General features: G+C 44.0%; 1 protein-coding gene across 1 annotated transcript in view; it reads right to left on the reverse strand.

Moving 5' to 3' along the window:
* SRMS (src-related kinase lacking C-terminal regulatory tyrosine and N-terminal myristylation sites) overlaps positions 1-19827 on the reverse strand; it is a 187797-nt gene that overhangs the window by 12064 nt on the left and 155906 nt on the right. Inside the window, exons 6-7 of the mRNA XM_069650820.1 lie at positions 12699-12857; positions 6698-6879 (exon numbers count right to left, since the gene is read on the reverse strand). Coding sequence (XP_069506921.1) covers positions 6698-6879; positions 12699-12857 — 341 coding nt within the window. The remainder of the gene's footprint in view (positions 1-6697; positions 6880-12698; positions 12858-19827) is intronic.

Below are 19827 nucleotides of genomic sequence, written 5' to 3' on the forward strand. Positions count from 1 at the left end.
AAACGTGGCTCTTTTTGACAATACCTGACCGAGGACTAACGCCAGTGGATGAGCAGACCGCAACTTACAGTACAGCTCTACTGTTAAGATACCAGCCCAAATGCTGGCTACCCACTCCCTCTACAGAGCTCCGCTGCTCTTCAGCTATGCCCGTGCTTTAAACAATTAAATAAAATATCATTTAAAAAAAGTATTAATGAATTCTAAATGGAATAGTGCCTTTGATATAAGTAATGCAGTAAGAGTTTGAACGTTTTTGACAGCACTTTTCTAGTACGTATAGATATTTATTTTCCCACTTTGTTTCGGAAATACAATTCTATAAAAGTTACAAACAGCTTATAATGTACAGCTAAAAACAAAATCAAATTTGGATTATTGCAAAAACTAAAAGTCCACACAGCGAAGGGAGGCAAAAAATAAACGCACACCATCACTCTATGGTAGGTTATTATATAAACAGTACATACATATTCAGCTTCAATCATCGCCCTCATTCTCCTAAAGCGGATGCAAGGTTTCAAGTTTCTTCTCTGTAAAGCAGCATAGAGGGGACATATACACAGAAAATGCTGCAAGGTTTCCCTTGTAGACAGATAACACGGGCACATGGGAGAGAATCCAGTATTCCACTAGCTTTCACTGGGGCGAGGGGTACATTTCAAAAACGCATCTTTGCAAATAATGAGCATTTTATGGGGTCATCAATCAGGATTAAATATGCCTCCATCGTATAGGTATCTTTGCACATTATATGTTTAGACACTTTGTGATATATTTACCAAAGAGGAACTGTGTGTGAGTGTCCACGACAATAGCCTTGTGTGCTACATCGATGGATTTCGGAAGAGACCAATAGTTCTTCTAGGTCAAGCAAGCTTATATGCAAGCTTCTTAACATGCTGAAACCAACTGGGCGATCACTGGGTCAACAAATCCTTCAATACGTCACAGAACTTCATATGGCCCTCACCCTTGTATACGTACCCCTAACATCAATGCTTTAAGAGCAATCGTATCCTGGACACAAAGCAGACCCAAATCCATATGAACAGGTATATGTGAAGTGCGCCAGCCAGGACCTGAGCTTTTTATATTTCCACGGCTGGAGCCACCGAATTACATTTTGCTTTATTTGCAAAGGCCAATAAACTGGTGCATTTCCTCTGCACTGTTGCAGCGGCCCTATTCACATGTTTGTCCCATTTTCCATCATTAGAAAACCTTACACAAAGGTAATCGGAGTTATTAACTTCTTCGATGGCAAACTGAACGGGTGTCAATCAAATGTGGCATTTGTTGTCAAATGCCACATTTGATTGACACCCGTTCAGTTTGCCAGATGTCATTAACTTCATCTTTGAGATGTTCACCGCCAAGCCTCTTGAGTCATAGAACTTTGCAAAATGGGCTACCTGCTTCTTTAAGCCCATTGGAGTGTGTGAAAGAAATACAATGTAATCTGCAAAGAATAGAATACCAATTTTCTCTCCTGCTATTGCATCTGATGCTTACATCAGGAAACCTTCAAGCACACCATAGAATATTTAAATGAAAGAGTTGCGGAGCAAGGGTGCACCCTTTTTTTTATCCCCTTCTTTACCCCAAAAGTATTGGTGAACTCGCCCCTAAAACCACATCTTACTCAGGATGTAGAGTCAGCGTAGAGCTCAATGACCGCTTTCAGCAATTTAAACGGCACCCCTTTGATGAGCAGTGCTTCCCACATCGCTGTCCTTGGCATGCTCTCAAAGGCAGCCTTCCAGTCAACAAATAGTAAATAAAAGCTGCCTTTATTTAACTTGATGTGATATGGCATTTATAACTTCACATACTTATTGCAAATTAGGCTTAATTTTAGCACCTGATCTATGGTGCTCAGTCCCCGTGCAAAACCCACTTGCTTAGGGCATCCTGTTCCACAACGGAACCTTCAAGCTTTGGAGAATGTTCCCATAGATGTTGCGACAGACACACAATAAAGATATGGGCCTATAGTTGATGGGGTTTCCACAGTCTCCCTTTTTGAATTTGGGAACTACTTTCGCTAAGTTCCAAATAGAGGGTTTCAAAACTGTCTGCAAAATTGTATTGAATAATTTATGGAAGTAGGGAAACCACAATTCAGGTTTGCTTTTGTGAAGATCTGCTGGCATATGATCAGGGCCCGGTGCTTTTCCCAGGACCTGACAACCCACAGCGAGGGCCACCTCACTTAAACTCAACACAAGCAAAGGTATGCCCTGGCTATTATGGCGGATCCAGTCCGGTATTCCGGGCTGGCTAGCAAAGTCAGGTTTTTTTTCCTGAAAAATATTTGGGAATTGATCAAACCAGGCCGCTTCAGAAAGGACTGCTTCCACTGAATTTAGCTGTGTGCCACTTCCCAATGTCCAGATTTTCAAACATTCCTAGGCATCCTTGCTTGCCAAAGAGTCTTTTAAAGAGCCCCACATGCACAGAATTTCCATATAATCCTTCTGAAGAGTGTATAAATCTTTTTTGATCTTTGGGTCTCTATTTATGGTGAGGCCATTAATTTGGATTTTGCCGTCTTAAATTTGAGGTCATACCCTTTCTGCAGTTGACAATCCTTTATTTCCTATGCTGGCTTTGTGAAATATCTACTAAAAATTGACGAGATACTAGCAGCCGATTCAAGAATAGCAACAACCGTCTGAGAGTCGGCATCACGTACAGTGGCAAATTCTGGCATCGCTAATTGGTACGCCTCTGCCAAGTTGTCTGCCAAGGCAGACTCATCCCATTTTAGTTGTTTACGTCTGTTGCTAGTTACACATTGTCTGGGCAACATTAGTTTCAACCCCCAGCAGCATAATGGAAAGAGAGGATCAGTAAAGCAGATTATGGTCACTATCCATTCTCGCAAGGACCTCAAATGATGAAATCCTGCCCCACGTAAACTCCTATCTCCATTGCTCTGTGTTACAGAAGGGGGCATGGGTGGTCGGTCATTTTTTAGAAAAAAGAATGTCGAATGACAATTTTTTCGAAAAAAAAATGTCGAAAACAAAAATGTTGAATTCCGTTTTTTTTAAATTATATACTTATTTTGGGGTTCGGGATTAAAATAAATGGGTAAAACAAAAAAAAATTAAAAGGGGGTAGGGGGGAACCCCCATTTCGAAAAAAAATGCATTAAAAAAAATTCGACATTTTTTTTTTCGACATTTTTTTTGTTGAAAAAATGACTTTCGACATTATTGGTTTCTACATTATGACTATAAACCGGGGGCATGTCATGAGCAACCCGACCACTACAGGCACGTATACCTGCTCTGAAAAACTATTCGGCTGTTTGCAAGGCATATTTATAAACTGATTGCTTGGCAGGGGCAAAGAGATCCGGGATTCCCCAGATAACATCCTCTTGTTCCAAATGTTCCTCACGGGGTTCGAATTGCAGATTTATGTCACCCTTTGCGACAATTCTCAATTGGTTTCCATAATTCTGCTCCAGATCTAACTTCAACCCCGCCAATCTATTCAAGGTATCCATACCATTCTTACCGTACTGTCTATTGCAAATGTTAAAGATACAACATCTCAAGTCAGGGCCCCGAGTTCAACAATTAAATATTGCAAATCCTGGGAGTGGCTTTCTGCCACCCTAACATGTGCATTGAGTGAAATGCTAATCCAGGCACACAGCCCCACTCGGTACCCTACCCCACTCCTATGTCTACCCCACTCCTATGTCTGACCGCTGGAGATGAAAATACACAGAGCCCTTGCAAAGTACACAGCTCAGTAGCCTAGGTCTCTTGAAAACAGAGAACATCTTATTCTCTAATATGATTTACCCAAACCGTGTCCTCCAGGTGCCTCGAAAGACTCGCAACGTTCCAGTACGCCACAGTCGCCTTATTAGGGGAATATTCTTCCCTAGATACAGCATTAGATGTATTCATAGCTCTAGGTGCGAAAGGTATCAAGAGGAAGAATTTGGAAGGAATGGATGGCAAAGAAGTCACCAACATTGGTGTGGTTGGTGCTATATTTGCCATCTCACCCCCACCATATATTCCAGGTGGTGATCTTCCTCTCAGTTCGATCTTCAGATTTGGAGCCTGCAATGTCCTTGTATCTATTGATAGGAGTCCTGTTCTTAACTAATCATTTGCCAGGGTCATTTGGATGAAATGCAACCCCCTGGTTTGATCTTGGGAATGACACTGTACATCCCAAATGCCAGATCTTTCCATGGACAGGTAGGCACTGCTTTTGGTGTTTTGTCCAGTGGTTGAATTTGTTAGCGAGGCCATCCTGGTTCTCCCATGTTGCAGCTTAGGCACATTTGTTAAGAATACTACATGCTCAGTGGATATCTTTTCCATATCAACACAACGCGGCCCCATCGCTGGTTGTACATTTGTAGTGCCCTGCGATCTCTGTGGAGAACACACAGGTGTAGGTCTTTTCCCCAGATTACTTAGATTGGGGGAGATGGCATTTCAACAACCATTTGTCCTAGTAAACAAACTCCGACTGGGGTAAGGATGTTTTCCCATGTTTCTCAATCACCTTGTTTATGGCATTGAGGCTGGGGTTTGCTTTGTATTTGGTCCACCCTTTGATCCCCTAGTGCATGGGGGCACAATCATTTGGTCATCTAGCCTTTGCTTCATGTTCCCGACTTCTGACCTCAATTCCAATACCAACAAACTTAAGGCCACGAGGTCAATTTTGAGTAACTGACAGCCCTTACACCAGGCTTGATTGCCAGCTATGTTATTCTAGCCTTTGGGGTGCACCACACCATTTCCATTGGGGACTGCATTTTTAGCACAATAAGTAGGCTCGGGGTAATTTCTTGTAGGGGCAAGACGCGATTTGGAGTTGCAACCAATTCATCAATGTTCACCTGGTGAAGAATTCAGATCAATTAAATCCCCGATTTGTGGATCCATGGTTATCACCACCCACCTCCAACTCCCCCACCACTCTTCTACAGATAATCAGGCCCCTTTTCTAGTATATGTAAGTTAAGAAACACAACAAAAAAACCATAGTATTTAATTAGAAGCAATGTATAAGTTGATTATCTAACAGCTGGGCTCCATATTGCTGACCCACTTTACTGGGTTTACGCTTGCGAGAGAGGCTAAAAACGACTTCTTTTTTTAAATTATGGGCCGCAAGTTTGAAAACGTAGATTCAAAAACAAAAGTTCTAAAATCCACCTTTTTGTATACTTTGCGTTGCTATGGCTTTAGGTGCGAAAGTTTGAGATGTGCATTTCATATGTGACAATTATGATAAGATGCTTGCCACTCGTCTCCTTCCATCACATGTCCGCTTCTCACTCCCAGCCTCTTGTTTGTGTTCCTCCCATCACCTGTCCCCTGTTCACTCCTATCCTCTTGTTTGTGTTCCTCCCATCACCTGTCCCCTTCTCACTCCTAGCATCTTGCTTTTGTTCCTCCCATCATCTGTCCCCTTCTCACTCCTAGCCTCTTGTTTGTGTTCCTCCCATCATCTGTCCCCTTCTCACTCCTAGCCTCTTGTTTGTGTTCCTCCCATCACCTGTCCGCTTCTCACTCCTAGCCTCTTGTTTGTGTTCCTTCCATCACCTGTCCCCTTCTCACTCCTATCCTCTTGTTTGTGTTCCTCCCATCATCTGTCCCCTTCTCACTCCTAGCCTCTTGCTTTTGTTCCTCCCATCATCTGTCCCCTTCTCACTCCTAGCCTCTTGTTTGTGTTCCTCCCATCATCTGTCCCCTTCTCACTCCTAGCCTCTTGTTTGTGTTCCTCCCATCATCTGTCCCCTTCTCACTCCTAGCCTCTTGTTTGTGTTCCTCCCATCACCTGTCCGCTTCTCACTCCTAGCCTCTTGCTTGTGTTCCTTCCATCACCTGTCCCCTTCTCACTCCTAGCCTCTTGCTTTTGTTCCTCCCATCATCAGTCCCCTTCTCACTCCTAGCCTCTTGTTTGTGTTCCTCCCATCATCTGTCCCTTTCTCACTCCTAGCCTCTTGTTTGTGTTCTCCAGCCTGTAGCAATGCATTTTATTTTTTGCAGACATTATATTCGGGGTTCCTTTCATTGCCCCCTTTCGCCCAATGCACCTTTTCACCTCCTTTCTTCTGAAATCACGTGCCTACCTACCGCCAGGGTCAAAATGAGGCCCAATGAAGCTAGAATCGTTCCCATTTTCAAAACACTGCTGTCCCTCTAAAAAAGGTCTACAGGTGGCTAGTAAACCATGGACATGGAGTAAACCATGGACATCTAAGCCTCTTCCATCTGGAAGGCCATTCACTCTGCATATTCACCCTGAACCCGGTTACCTTATGTTTCATGGAGCACTAAACACCTAGGTATTGGGCTCAGCATACAGATTATGAGAAACCCTGGACCTTTCCCTTCCCTTCCTTTGGGAAAATAGGATGTGACGTACCCATCCAGCGATATAAGTACAATTCAAAACTCAAAATAAGGAAAGGGCTCCTCTGCTTATGGCAGTATCCCTGTGTGAGCTCCATGCTTCAGAGCTCCGAATTCACAAGCTGAGAGAGGAATGCAGAGTCATGAGTCCAAACTGAGAGTACAGAGGGCAGGGATGGAGGGCGAGAGGGGTATCTGAGGGAGCAATGGTGTGGGACTGTGAGGGGTGCGGCATGCAGAGATTGAGGGAGAAAGAAAGAAAGAAAGACTGAAAGGAAAGAAAGACTTACTTTCAGGAGCCGGGCCAACCCAAAATCAGCAATTTTGCAGATCAGGTCAACGCCCAGCAGGATGTTCCTGGCGGCCAGGTCCCGGTGGATGATGTTCCTTTCTTCCAGGTAGGCCATCCCGTCAGCAATGTGGCAGGCGAACTGCATCAAGCGCTTCTTGTTCACCGTCCTTTTGTCACAATCTACAATGCAATGGACTTGTTTACTCACTTCGCATGTTTGCATTGCTTTGGCTTACCCATGTGCCCGACCTGAAACTTCCGTGAAAAGAGCTCCCATGTTGCCTACACGTATGCGAGAGCTGCTGGACTGCGGGAAAGACCTACAGAACAAACCTCTTTTCACCTCTTAGCAAAGACTTGATTTTTGAGGGCAGCGTGTTCTTTAAAAGGCAAAAATAAAAGAAAGTAGTCCTCTTTCCAATGTGAAGTGGCTGGAACATTGGATACTGAGGTGAAAGTGCCTTCTGATCGCAAGGTTCAGCTGTTCATGGAACATGGTCTGAATTGACGTCCACACTGTTGCACATGCTTAGACATCCACACTGTTGCACATGCTTAGACGTCCACACTGGTGCACATGCTTAGACGTCCACACTGGTGCACATGCTTAGACGTCCACACCAGTGCACATGCTTAGAACCTCACTCGGATGGCCTCGTATGTGAAAGAATTCTGGGCACATTTTCAGAATCTATACATTCTCAACAGCTCGATATGAGTACACGATGAAGTCCCCCACATATGTGCATTACTGCACATATGGAGGAGCACTGCATACATGCGAGACCACCTCCTAGATACTCTGAAACAAGATGATCCTGAATATTTATATCAGAACCAGGTCAAAAATGCAGAGTCCGACTGAATATTTGGTATCTTCTCGGTCCACTTCCATACCACACTCATGATTGAGGTTATTAATGGCATCAAACCCAAGCGTTTTTGGATGGAGGTGTCAGCGGCACATGGAAACGAGAACTCACGATGCATAAAACATTTTAGAATTTCATTTGAGAGTTACAATGGAGTACACCACTGTCTACGACTGCTGTGATTTGCTGCATGCAGAGAGTAATTCCCAATTAGTGTAACTGCGGTCAGGGGAAACTGTTTGGACTACACATGCAGAAGACCCAACGGCCAGATGCGGTAACAGTTGGGCTATTTCCCAGGCAAACACCTCATTCCTTCGAATCAGCTTGAGAATCAGTTCCGTTAAGCTAGTAATCCTGGGCAGGACTGCTCAATAATCAGTTGCTTAGTCATCCTTCCAGAAAGCAGGGTTTTGTTCGCCCAACAGGCTTTGGTGAAGAAAAATCTGAATCTTAGACTCTCACTGTTTGTTCACAGATAATCAGTTTAGAAAATGTCCACTCTGATTAAGGGCCCGATTCATGGAATCATTTGCACTGCTGACAAGTGACTGTGCACTGCCGACAAGTGACTTTGCACTGCCAACACTAACCCTGATACGTGGAACTGTGCAAAGTGTATTTTTGCAGTGTAAACTCAGTGCAAGTGGTCATTTTTGCAATACAAAATGACTTTGCACTGCAAAAATACACTTTGCACAGTTCCATGAATCAGGGTTTGTGTCGGCGGTGCAAAGTCACTTTGAACCGTGCTAAATAATTCCATGAATCGGGTCCTTATTAATATGAACACACAACACAACCTATGTTGTTCTGGTGTGCATATTGCTGTGACACTTTTTTGGGGACTGTGTGCCTCCTATAGATCTTTAGAATAGCCAATGCGTTCTCGTGCAAAGTGTAACCGCAATCTTAGGCGGTAGATCTAGATCAATGGACAATGGTACACAAGCTCCTTTCTGTTCAGCTAGGCTTTGCTCCCATGCTCCCCTGTGTGGGATTCAGCATATATTGGATCCCTGTGTATGCAACAAACCAAAATGATCCTAAAACATTTCCCATTTCTTTCTGATCTCTCAATCAACATTGTTAATATTGCAATGGATGCTTCCAATTTGGCAATGTGTTGGATTAGAACTGATTTTTTAAAAATGTTGCTTTAAATCCATCAAAATACAATGGGGCTCATTATAAGCCTGCCAGTCTGGAATTAACGTGCAGGCAAATCTGTTTAGCTGCATGTTTCCAGACTGGCAGAGTACAAGTTTTCTGGTGGGGTGGCCTGATTTACCTCCAGCCAAGAGATGGAGGTAAGTCAGGCATCCCACTGTTAAAAAACAGTCGGTATTACCAGTGCCGGTAATACTGGCAATCCACCCATGCAGTCCTGTGGACTCCATAGGGGGGAATTAACATACCGTTACCGGCACCTGTAATCTGCTGGTGATACTGGCAGATCAGGCTCCGTTAACGGTATTACCGCTTGCCGGTATCCGACAGGATTTACAGGGGGTGGATACCAGCAAACAAATAATGAGCCCCAATGTATTGCTATTCCTTCAGTTCCTAACCAAGGTTACCTATGATCCAGTGTCACCTTGTGATGACTACAGAGCCCAGTAGGAAGCAGAGTATCATTTAAGACATGCAATCCAAAAATGACTGGGAGTCGCATGTATATCAAAAGTAATGCTAACTGCGGAAGTGGGCGGAGCCTACAATGATTTCTCATGGGAATTCAGGACGAGCATAGATGCCCATAGCCCTTAAGTGGAGTTTGGGAATCTGAACGCCATCACTATTGGAATAGGTTTAGCAACATCACTGAGATAATCGGAGACAATTGTTCTCCAAAGAGGAGCCCAGCTATGTCCAGGAGACCCATTAATGTTTTTTTGTCCACAAGTAGTGAATGAAATGTTGATAGCTATATAATGAGAATCGTGCTTTCTAAGAAATGATACAATTTTTTAGGTAGAGATGCCGTCATGATTTTAGAGAAAGGCACAAAAAAGGTAGCAGGCGCCCCTCTCTCGAAAGAACAAGGCATGATAACCTGTTCAGTGGTTATTAACCACATTGAGAGTTTGCAGGCATTGCTTTTTGCTCACTGTACCTTCACAGATGGGAAATATCCATTTGCATATCAGTCTTTGTCCCGCCCACAAGGGCAGTCCAGCACCGAAATACTATGGCAATTCCTCTCTGAACAAGAGTACCATCAGCAACCCCATACACGTGTTTCAGCCTTGTTGGGCATCATCAGTGAGGTGAAGCTGAACCTCTCTAAGCACAGTGAGCAGGGAGTCCACGTCTGGTTGCCCCCAGGTAACCTAGGGTGACCAACCCCAAGTTCCTTTCAAAAATACAAAAAAGGTAGCAGGCGCCCCTCTCTCGCAGCCATTGCTTTTTGCTCACTGTACCTTCACAGATGGGAAATATCATGCATATCAGTCTTTGTCTCGCCCACAAGAGAAAGGCAGTTTAACCATTACTGAAAATAAGAAGCCACCTTTGGATGTAAAACAATGATTGTGGGCTTCTTGTATTGGAATGGTGAGTGTACACTTCATTTCTTAGTGGCTGTCTGCAAACAACTCAAAAGTAGAAAATGAGTACCAAGAGACAGTTGTTTAATCCTATCAACTTTGTTCCTAAAATAACTCTGATTCCCATGGAATGATGCCCCACGGGCAGGATGGGGGTGACAAGTTGCAAAACCAATTTTAAGGCACAAGGCAGGATTGGAGGGTTCGGGGGGGGGGGGTTGACTCTGAACCAACAAGTGAGTGAGCCAGAGGTTATCATATCAAATGCACTGCAAGTGGCTAAGCAATGTGACATACTGAGGAATGTTGCATTGGACGGTCCGAGTGGGGACGTGACTGGGAGTTGATGGTCGGTGCCAGGTGTTGACAATGTTTTTAATCATGCCAATTTTTGGGAAGGAATAAGGCAGAAAATCTGCTAACTGTTGAGGAATACAATTTTGGTTGAGTTTTGGGTGATTGTGTGTTTTCCTTATTTTTAACTGTGCAGTGGTTCTGTTTATGGTCTTTTATATTCTGGGTGTTTATTAGCATTCTTTCAGTTACCATTCTACTGATTTCTTGTAACCCTTTGGTATAGGCCTCTCATTGAAGTCTATCATGCTGTAGCCCTGACTTCCATCAACAAGGTTCCATGTGGCTACACAATTTCTATTTAATGCTGCCATTGGGCTATTTACTAGTGGCTTTGCTCTGCATTTGTGTTTCTCTATGTTCGTTTGGTCACCTATAGCCATTGTTAAAGAACCCGGGGAAGAGAACACTTGATTTTGTTGGAGCTGCTGGTGGAAGAACCTGGCTGTAGACCTCAGACTGGAATACAATCATTTGTGGTCCAGGAAGAAACATAAACAAATATTTTTCAAAAATTCCTTTGCACGCAAACTCTCACCATTGAGTCTCTGCCTTTGGTCATCCGGCTGCGCCATACTCAAGGGGCTCTGCACTTTCATGTATGCTCTATATGTAACCACTGGTTTTAATTGCAATTATTCGTCTTTTTGTTCTGCCAATTTATCCCCTATCTGTCAACCTTTGGATCTGATTCCAAGGCCTGTGCAATATCTTGTGTACTTAACTCTACCCTTAGATTGGAAGTGCTGTAAAGCAGCTGGGTCAATAGTTGGCGCCATACCAAGCACATCGACAAATAAATGATCTCGATTTTGTAGTGCATTTTCAAGATGTTCAAAATCTGTAGCCGGATAAATTTGGAAGTCACAACTTCTCATCTGATGCAGTATTTTGAGTGCTATGCATATATTGTACAGCAGTGTTGATTTGGAGCTCTGTTCGGTTAGTTGCAACTGTCTTATTATGAACCAGAATTGGGGAGTCACCTTATGGTCCTCTTCCCCTAATCTTTATTCAAATATCTGGGCATGTACCCAGCTTTGTAGGTGGGTTTCTTCACTAGTTAGAAGAACATTTGGCTTTTAGGCATTGATGGATAGGCTTTATATGTGCTTATTTAAGGTTTTTTAAATCCATGGCTTCAGGTCCTCTAATTTCAGGAATTATCGACTGGAGGCTTAAGGTCATTTTGAATTTGAAATTAGAACAAATACAATGCAAGGGACTACATTGTTAAGATGAAGAGTCATTTGTGAAATGGAGTCCTGATGTGAGAATGGTAGACTGAGGCTCAGGAGACCACCAGAAACTTGGACGTAATGAGTAGCTAGGAAAAAGGGACGGGTGAATGACCTAGACGATTTTCATCGGCAGTAAAAAAAACATTATTTTTGATATACATTGAAAGTAATTTCCTGAAGTGCTGGCAACAATATATAATATATATAAAGTGCAGCAAAATAACTATTCTGTGAGATATCTCCCCACCCACCTTTCTGTCTGCTGTAGACCATGAATTAAAAATATTATTTGCACCAAACAAGGTGTGCCTGGATGATATCAATTAGATTTATTAATTTAAGAGATTTTCAGAGTACCAAATATACCACATAGGGCAACGCACAAAACTACCCAATTAATTTCTACCCAATGCAAACATCTAACCAGTCAGCAGCCAGTGGCAACTACAGTTTCCTGCAGCTTATTGACAGCTCTCTTCAACCTCGGCCAATCGCCAAATATGTGGAGATTTACAGGGAAATAATTTTAAAGTTATGCTGTAAAGTCAAGATGGATTTAATGCATTTTCCCACTGATTGGCAACAATGGACCTAGACCACCTATGAGACTGGGGACCAGGTACATTTTGTTTCCTTTTAATCCTGCAAGGAATGGGGTCCAAACATGTGGAAATCCCTGTGCACAGGGACCATGATCTGAACTAGACTCACTGGTCTATTGTTGACTTTGCAGTCAGGGGGTCTCTTCTGAAGGCTCCCAGTAGAAAGCTTGCTCCTGTGTTTTTCCGCCAATATTGATGCAGCCCTCTATAACATGAACTAAGGGCAGATAACGCAGTGACATTGATACCCTCTTACGATGAATCTTCAGGTGACTGCAATGGAGAGGCCAGTGCATGCCTGGTCTTAAGCACATGAGTCCTTCTGCTTGGGGGACTTACATTTCAATGAGGCACAAATAGTCTCTGGCTGGCCATACTCACTTGTGAGGTACGTCTGTAGATTCCCATTCCTCATCAGCTCTGTGACGATGTACACTGGCTCGCCCACGGTGCAGATGGCATATAGTTGGATCAGGTGTGGATGGCGCAAGGTCTTAAGCGCTGCAATCTCTTTTAAAAATTCTTCTTTTTTCATATCAGCTGTTGAAAGAAAAGGAAACTTTCATCATCCAGAGTCGAATGATCCCCCCTGGCTGCATCCCATATTGTCTTACCACAAACTTCAGAGACATGAGTTTATTCTTCATAGGGATTTTGATACTCCATTAGATCCATGCATGTTCAATTATTTTTAAAATCAATTTTATTTGAACACAGGTGATGTCTCCTTTATTCTCCCATTTATTCCTCCTTCCAACTCCCTGAAACCCATTTTACTATTGTTTTCTGATTCTGCTTTATTGTTGCTTTTGATGTGAACCTCTTGAATATGCACAGTAAAAAAGACCACTCAAAAAAGATGTACTGATGTAAAGACATCTGCTCTTACTTAGCTAAGAAGGCTAATGCTCTTAAGTCATTGTCCATGCAATCGGCCTCGACCCATTACCTTTCAGGATGCCTATAGAGTGAAAGCTAGCACGAGGGTGTGCAAAATGCCTGGTATAGCTGTTCTGCATCTATGAAGTGAGCATTGCACACTGCTCAACAGTTCCCATGGTGTTCCTCGAGGTCCTGCCATTGATCATAGTGAATGTGCAGAAAGTGATATCCCAACGTGTGAGACCATTGCAGGTGCAGACTTGATTTGTACAATAATGTTGATTGATCTGGTGGAGACTTTGCCTATTTGACAAGTAACCCCTTCTTCCTCTCTGTTATCTCAGTTGGTGATACTGTTGTACTATGAACTCTTCTCGCTCATTCTCTGCAACACAAACACATTCTAATGGTGATGCACTATTGGAATCTGCAGATTCTCTTCTTCTCTTGACCAGTGGAAACAGTGAAGCCAGTGCTCAATCCCCCTTTACCCAGTGTGCACAGGTGGGTGGAAAGCCTCCAGTGCTCTTCTGCCCCCAGAAGACGGCTTGTTGCTTGTTCCAGCATGACCTAAAATGAGAGGCTGGAGCAGGACTGGTCTTAGAACAGATTTCACCCCAGGCAGAAACCATCCTTGGCCCCCCTCTTCCCCATCTCTAAAATGACCACAGAAAATGTATCTTACAAAAGTTGTATATAGAATTTATCACACAGCATCTTTTGTGGTATGCGTAAATCTTGATATTACATTTGCAAAAGGTAGAGATATGTTTAGGATCACATGACTTTGCATCTGGTACTTGAATGTTACATTCAAGATGTGTAAAGTACAGATAAACTCATGCTCGCTTCGCTTGACCTATCTGAATGTGGATTTCTGTATTTTTTAGGTTGTTATTACTATTTGTGTAATTGAAGTAATCTATACAAAATACCGTATTCTTAGAAGCCCACCATTCACACACATTTCTGCTAATTAAAACGGAGAAGATTTTTTGTTCTGTTCAGAGCCAACGTTGCAAAGTGGTCTCACATCCCAACTTCACCACTTAACTGAAATATGTGATCCCGGGCAAATCAATTTATCCCACTTTTCCAAAATTAGACGTTCTTAGAAGTGCTTCAGTTCACACTCTGATCTTCATCATAGCCTCACCCATGGTATTGTTCTATATATAATAAAACACGCATCCTCCTTGTATTATACATAACAAAGTTCTTTGTCTTTTGACTTACTCAAGGAAAACATCTTGTAATATAACTTCCCATGATGCCCTTGTGTATCAAAGAATGATGTCACTCCTTGTATTGCCATTTTCTGTTATGGAATTTCTGATTCTTTTATACATTTAAGTCAAAGGCCCAGACTACTTTTGTCACAGAAGGCCTCATAACTCCTAGATACAGTACAGTGCATTTGTCACTCTTACGTAATTACCCCCTTATTGAATATAACACTACGGCCCTGTTTTTCTAATGCTTTTGTGTAAAATCATGCCAATCCTTCCTGATCTAATAGTAAGGTTCTTTTATTTTAAAGGTGCCCAGTCAGCTGCATCCTTTGTCTGTTAAGTGTATAGATCTATCCATGTTCCCTCTTGTGTCAGGAGCACATATGGCTGAGATAGTGCAGATTTACTTTTTATTAGTACCCGGCGAGGGACAATGAGATTGTAACATGCAATCTCATTGGCTCTTGCTGGGACATTACCCGACGGGGAATCCCTCTCCCTTCCTTTCTGTCCCTGGCGGGGGCGGGGGGCAGGAGGGGTGGCAGCCCCACTCAGCCAATGAGGAGGCTTGGAACAGGGTAATCCCCATGCCAAGCCACCACACGGCTGGTTGCTGCCATCTTCCCCCGCCAGGGATCGCGGTAAGTGTTGCCCCCCAATCCAAAGAATCCCCTCCCCGCCAACCCCACTTACCTTCTTTTTTTGTCAATTTCAGTATCGGGCGCGCTGGGAACAATTCTGTCCCCAGCGCCTCCGCTCCCGATCCGCGACAGGTCAAGTAGTACCTTCTTCCTTTCCATGGTGGCAATTTTATTTGTTTTTATTTTTCCCTATTTTTTGAATGGCTGCCAAGGAAAGGGAGAAGGGAATACTTGTATGGCGGCCATTTTGTTTGTTTACCTTTCTACATTCATTTTCAATGGCCGCCATGGAAAGGGAAAACAGACTTTGTTTTCCCTTCCCCGGTGACCCTTTTTTAAGGGCCGGGGTACTAATAGCAATAGGCCCCTCGCAGTGGGGGCATTACCAGTTCAGGTAACTATGGGCCCGGGGGCTTTACCTGAAGTGGTAATGCCCCCCCTGCTTGGGGCCTATTGCTTAAAGAGTAGCTAGTAGCTAATGTCAGTTTCTCCTTGCATTTGGACCACTGTGTCTCCCGAGAACCCTGAGCTTTCCAGGAGTCAAGAAATAGAACTTTCCCGTATATCCATGGGTTTCTAAACAGAGTTGATACCATGCATTGAGTGACTTGGCAGCCTTAATGTCTCCAGGAAACTATTTCAAGGTGAGACTGTTCCTTTGTCACATTTGGATACTGGTTAAAGTAACTTGAGTGGGCTACACATGACAAGCCATTTTTCCTTGCAATCATTTTGTAGACTGTCCTGAAGAAGGTGGCACAAACTACCTAGACCACCGAAACCAGTCGACTGAGACGGCACTAACAATCGCTGCCATACAGGACGTTTTCCTAAAGGGTAGAGTAAGAAACCCCATTATTTACTCTCCCATCAAATTCTTCACAAAGTATTACATTTTAGTCTTGTAATCCGAGACAATATCCTTTTAATCAGGGTCCATTTACTTCCAGAAATGGCCGATAAAGTAATAAGCTTGTCCTAATACTGTTCGGTATCTGAATTCCACCCTATATTTTTAAATTGCTCAGAAGCAATGGTTGTTGGATCAATTACATCTGTTATGTTCACATTTGGGACAGTAATATACATAACAAGGTCTGGGCCATAAATACATGAAAGTGTAAATCCCCCATAAGAATTGAGCACAAGATAAAGTGCTGTTTTCTCTTTTTCTATCCACTATTAGATAGGCGGCCCACCAGCGCTGCCTAGGGAAAACACCTCTGAGAGGTAGGGACAGTTAGAACCTTCTCGGTTCCTCTTTTGCAAACTACAACTCTGATTTTCTCTTCCTGGCAGGCCCAGAACTCTGGTGGTTGTTGCCTGTAAATTTCCCAAGCAGCCCAGCACAAATAACAGGTGAACGTTTTCCTCCCTCTGAGACATGTAGCTCCATCTACGAACATTATAGATGCTCGTTGGCCTGCCCAACCCTCGTTCTTTGTGTTACCAGTAAAAGCTTGGCCATAACCCTGCCATTTGATATTAAGCAATCAAAAAACTCCCCGTTTCTTTTGTAGCACATCTCTCCCAGCTCGTCTCTCCCGTGCAAAACAGTTCAACTTGTCCAAGTTGAAGGGACATCAGGTTCTGTATCCCTCCCCCTCGCCCTCCAAGTGCACAGCGCATGCTTACACTAGTGGCACGGGGGCCGGGAATAAGCAACAATGTTTTTGAATTAACAGCTGGGCCAAACTTGCAGAACCCAGCACAAGCAAGGTGCAGAGCTGCCTGCCACTCATTTTTGACTAGTTCTCCACTCTCAGAGACAGTCATTGAGTGACTTATTAATTCACCCTGTTGTTGGTTACTAGTTCACCCTGTTGTTGGCACCTGTGGCAGCTACCTGGTGTGACGAAGCCTTGGCTGTCGTCCCTTCTCCCATGGGGTAGAACCTTCTCATGTGGCCAGGGCAGTGCAGCCACAGTCCAATATCTCTTTGGGGGTGGTGCAACTTGGAAGGATCACCTGGGGAGGGAACACCCTCATGGAATGAGGGATGACACCCAAAGAGAGACGCAGTACACTTCCATCACGATCCCAGCTCCCTCAGCCTTTTTCCCCCTCCATGGTGCAAGACTCCTCAATACTTCTATGTATGTGAACAAGCTAAAGGTTTGTCCTCCTTTCAATTATACTGAGACGAAGAAGAGAAGTCATGACATCCTGAAAAGTAGTATTGCGACGAAGAAGGTGTGGAGAGTGCAGACGAGCACTGCGTGGAACCGCAGTGCGCAGACCAGCCTATTCAATCTGGTCGAACCCGACAAATAAAAAGCAAGGAAGGAATACAAACGTGGACAGTCCTCCCTGGAGGAGCCCTGAAGAGGACTGTGTTTGCTGCTCATGGGAAGGAAGCTGGGATTCCCCGAGTGAGGCTGAAAGACCTGCAGCCGGTCTCGAGATACTAGCTGGGATAGCAGGCTGGTTGACGAGGGCGGCAGGTACACCCAAGGTGTCAGAAGCGAGCTGACCTCCCGAAGCAAGGCCTGTGCTGCAGAGCTGCCGCAGACCAAGCAGAGCCTTCGCAAGCACCACGAGTCCTGTGGCTGATGGAGGAAACTGGGAGGAAGCAGACACCCTCATGAACAAAAACCACTGGTATGGGAAGGGGCGGGGAACCCCTAAGAAGCAGAAGAAATTGTGGCAAGAGAAAAGAGGGAAAGAATACCGTACCTAGGGTCTGGGACCCTGATAAGTGGAAGAAGTTGTGGCAAGAGAAAAGGGGGAAAAACCCAAACCTGGGAAACTGATGGGTGGAAGAAGTTGTGGAAAGCCGAAAAAGGGAACGGAATACCCCAAACCTAGGGTGTGGGACCTTGATAAGGAGAGGTGGTGGCAAGTGAGGAAGGGGATATAATACCCCAAACCTGGTCTGGAACCCCTAATGTTATAATGAAGAAGCTGTTACATCTTTGGTCGTATATGGTAGTGCTTGGCAGGAGAGTACACCAAGCCTACCCAGAAGGAGGAAGGCCAAAGAGAATACCACAGTTGCTCATCTTGACAGTCACAGTACCTCGGAGAAAGGTGAACCAGGTTGGCTGTGCAATTAGTAGTACTTGGTAGGAGAGTACACCAAATATACCTAGAAAAAAAACGGTTAAAGCCAGGCGAGTCTGGGGCTTACACGCATGTTAAGGACAGTTGTGGCAGAAGGTAGTTCTTGGCAGGAGAGTCCACCAAGTCTACCTAGGAAGAGAATTCTGTTTGTTATGCAAGTCTGGGATTTGCACCCATAAAAGAAGAACAGTTGTAATTACTCTTCTTAGTCACAGTACCGGGGAGAAGAGTGAACCCAGTTGGCTGTGTAAACTGAAAAGACACCCGTGGAAGGGAGACAACTCCTGGAATTCTGGACATTGTGGCAAAGTCAAGAGAAAGGAGACATTCTCTTGACCCCTGTGGAACTGTATTTGTTTTTGCAACATTTGAAACTTTTGTGTTTGTAACTTTTGATAAGAACTGAGGATCTGCTATGAAGACACTCCTTTGCACCTTTTGGTTAAGTTGTTAGTGTGGGGGCTAGAGGTAGGGTTTTGACACAACAGTGTACAATTCTTTATTTTTGAAATCCTGACTGACCAATGTAAGATTTATGTTGTGCCAGGGAAACCCCTATTAGCATTGGGGATAGCGAGGCCTTTGTGCGACCCTATTTATACTTTAATACAAGTCTGTAGCAACATAAATGCCACCTGTGTGTCCATCTCTCACTACTGCATCCTCACACTGGGTTGCCTTATGCAAAGATTGGCTCTGTGCTGGGCCATCACAGTGCTGGCAACCGGTAGAGTCTGAGGCCTAGTTATAAAACAATGACCTAAGAAGCAAATAAATGTCAACAAACTTGCACTAGACTCTGAGAAGCCTCGGTTTACCAGAAAGGTACATTTGGATTGTCACCTGAACCTCTCGGTAATTGACATGCAACATCAGCTGCAGCCTAATTCAGCATCAGGTCACCTTGTCCAGGCCCACCATCACCTACTAAGAGGATCTACATGCATTCAAGTCTTCTTTTTGACCACCTGAGTCTTTTTCACCAAACTGGAGGCTGTCTTTGCTGCTGGTGAACTTTGACTTTATAAACTATTTCCAGGGTTTTAAAACTTATGGCAGACTGTGCTCTAGTTAGAATAAACATGGGTCTGGCATAGCCACACAACTAATCTGACCAACTTAGGTGCTCATAGACACAGATTGACCTTGGACTCGCACAGTGACCACGACAAGACAGGTGAATCAATAAAGATACTGGGATAAATCCATTTCACATGGTTACTCACCTGTAAAATGCACAACAGTTTTACTTTCCTTGCACAGCAGATGGTGTCACACTTCGCCTTGAATCTCACCTGTTTATCACTTGAAGTCTTGCCCGGAGGTTTCTCTTTCTTCCTGATGACTCAGGATTTGTATAAACACGGGCGAGCGTCCTCTGTCGCCAGTGTGCAGGTAGGTATCTGTCCCGAAGAGATGCAGGCGTTCAGAATTCCCGGGAGGGTCGGATAAGGATAAGCGGAGTCCCAGAAGGGTAAGGAAACCAGGAAGGATCTGGAACTCGTACCATACAAACAGGTAGTGTACGAGTGCACAACGGGTCCGGAAAAGAACCCCGAGGAGGAAGTGGAAAGAACGGTTCATAAGCGATAAGCGCGGTTGGAGCCAATATTTACCAGGAAGGATTAATAACAGTTAACAAGGCTGATAGCACATAGAAGAGAAAAAGTTAGACACACACTTACCGGAACT

Source organism: Ambystoma mexicanum, chromosome 3p (assembly GCF_040938575.1).
Source record: "Ambystoma mexicanum isolate Mex_15411 chromosome 3p, UKY_AmexF1_1, whole genome shotgun sequence".
NCBI lineage: Eukaryota > Metazoa > Chordata > Amphibia > Caudata > Ambystomatidae > Ambystoma > Ambystoma mexicanum.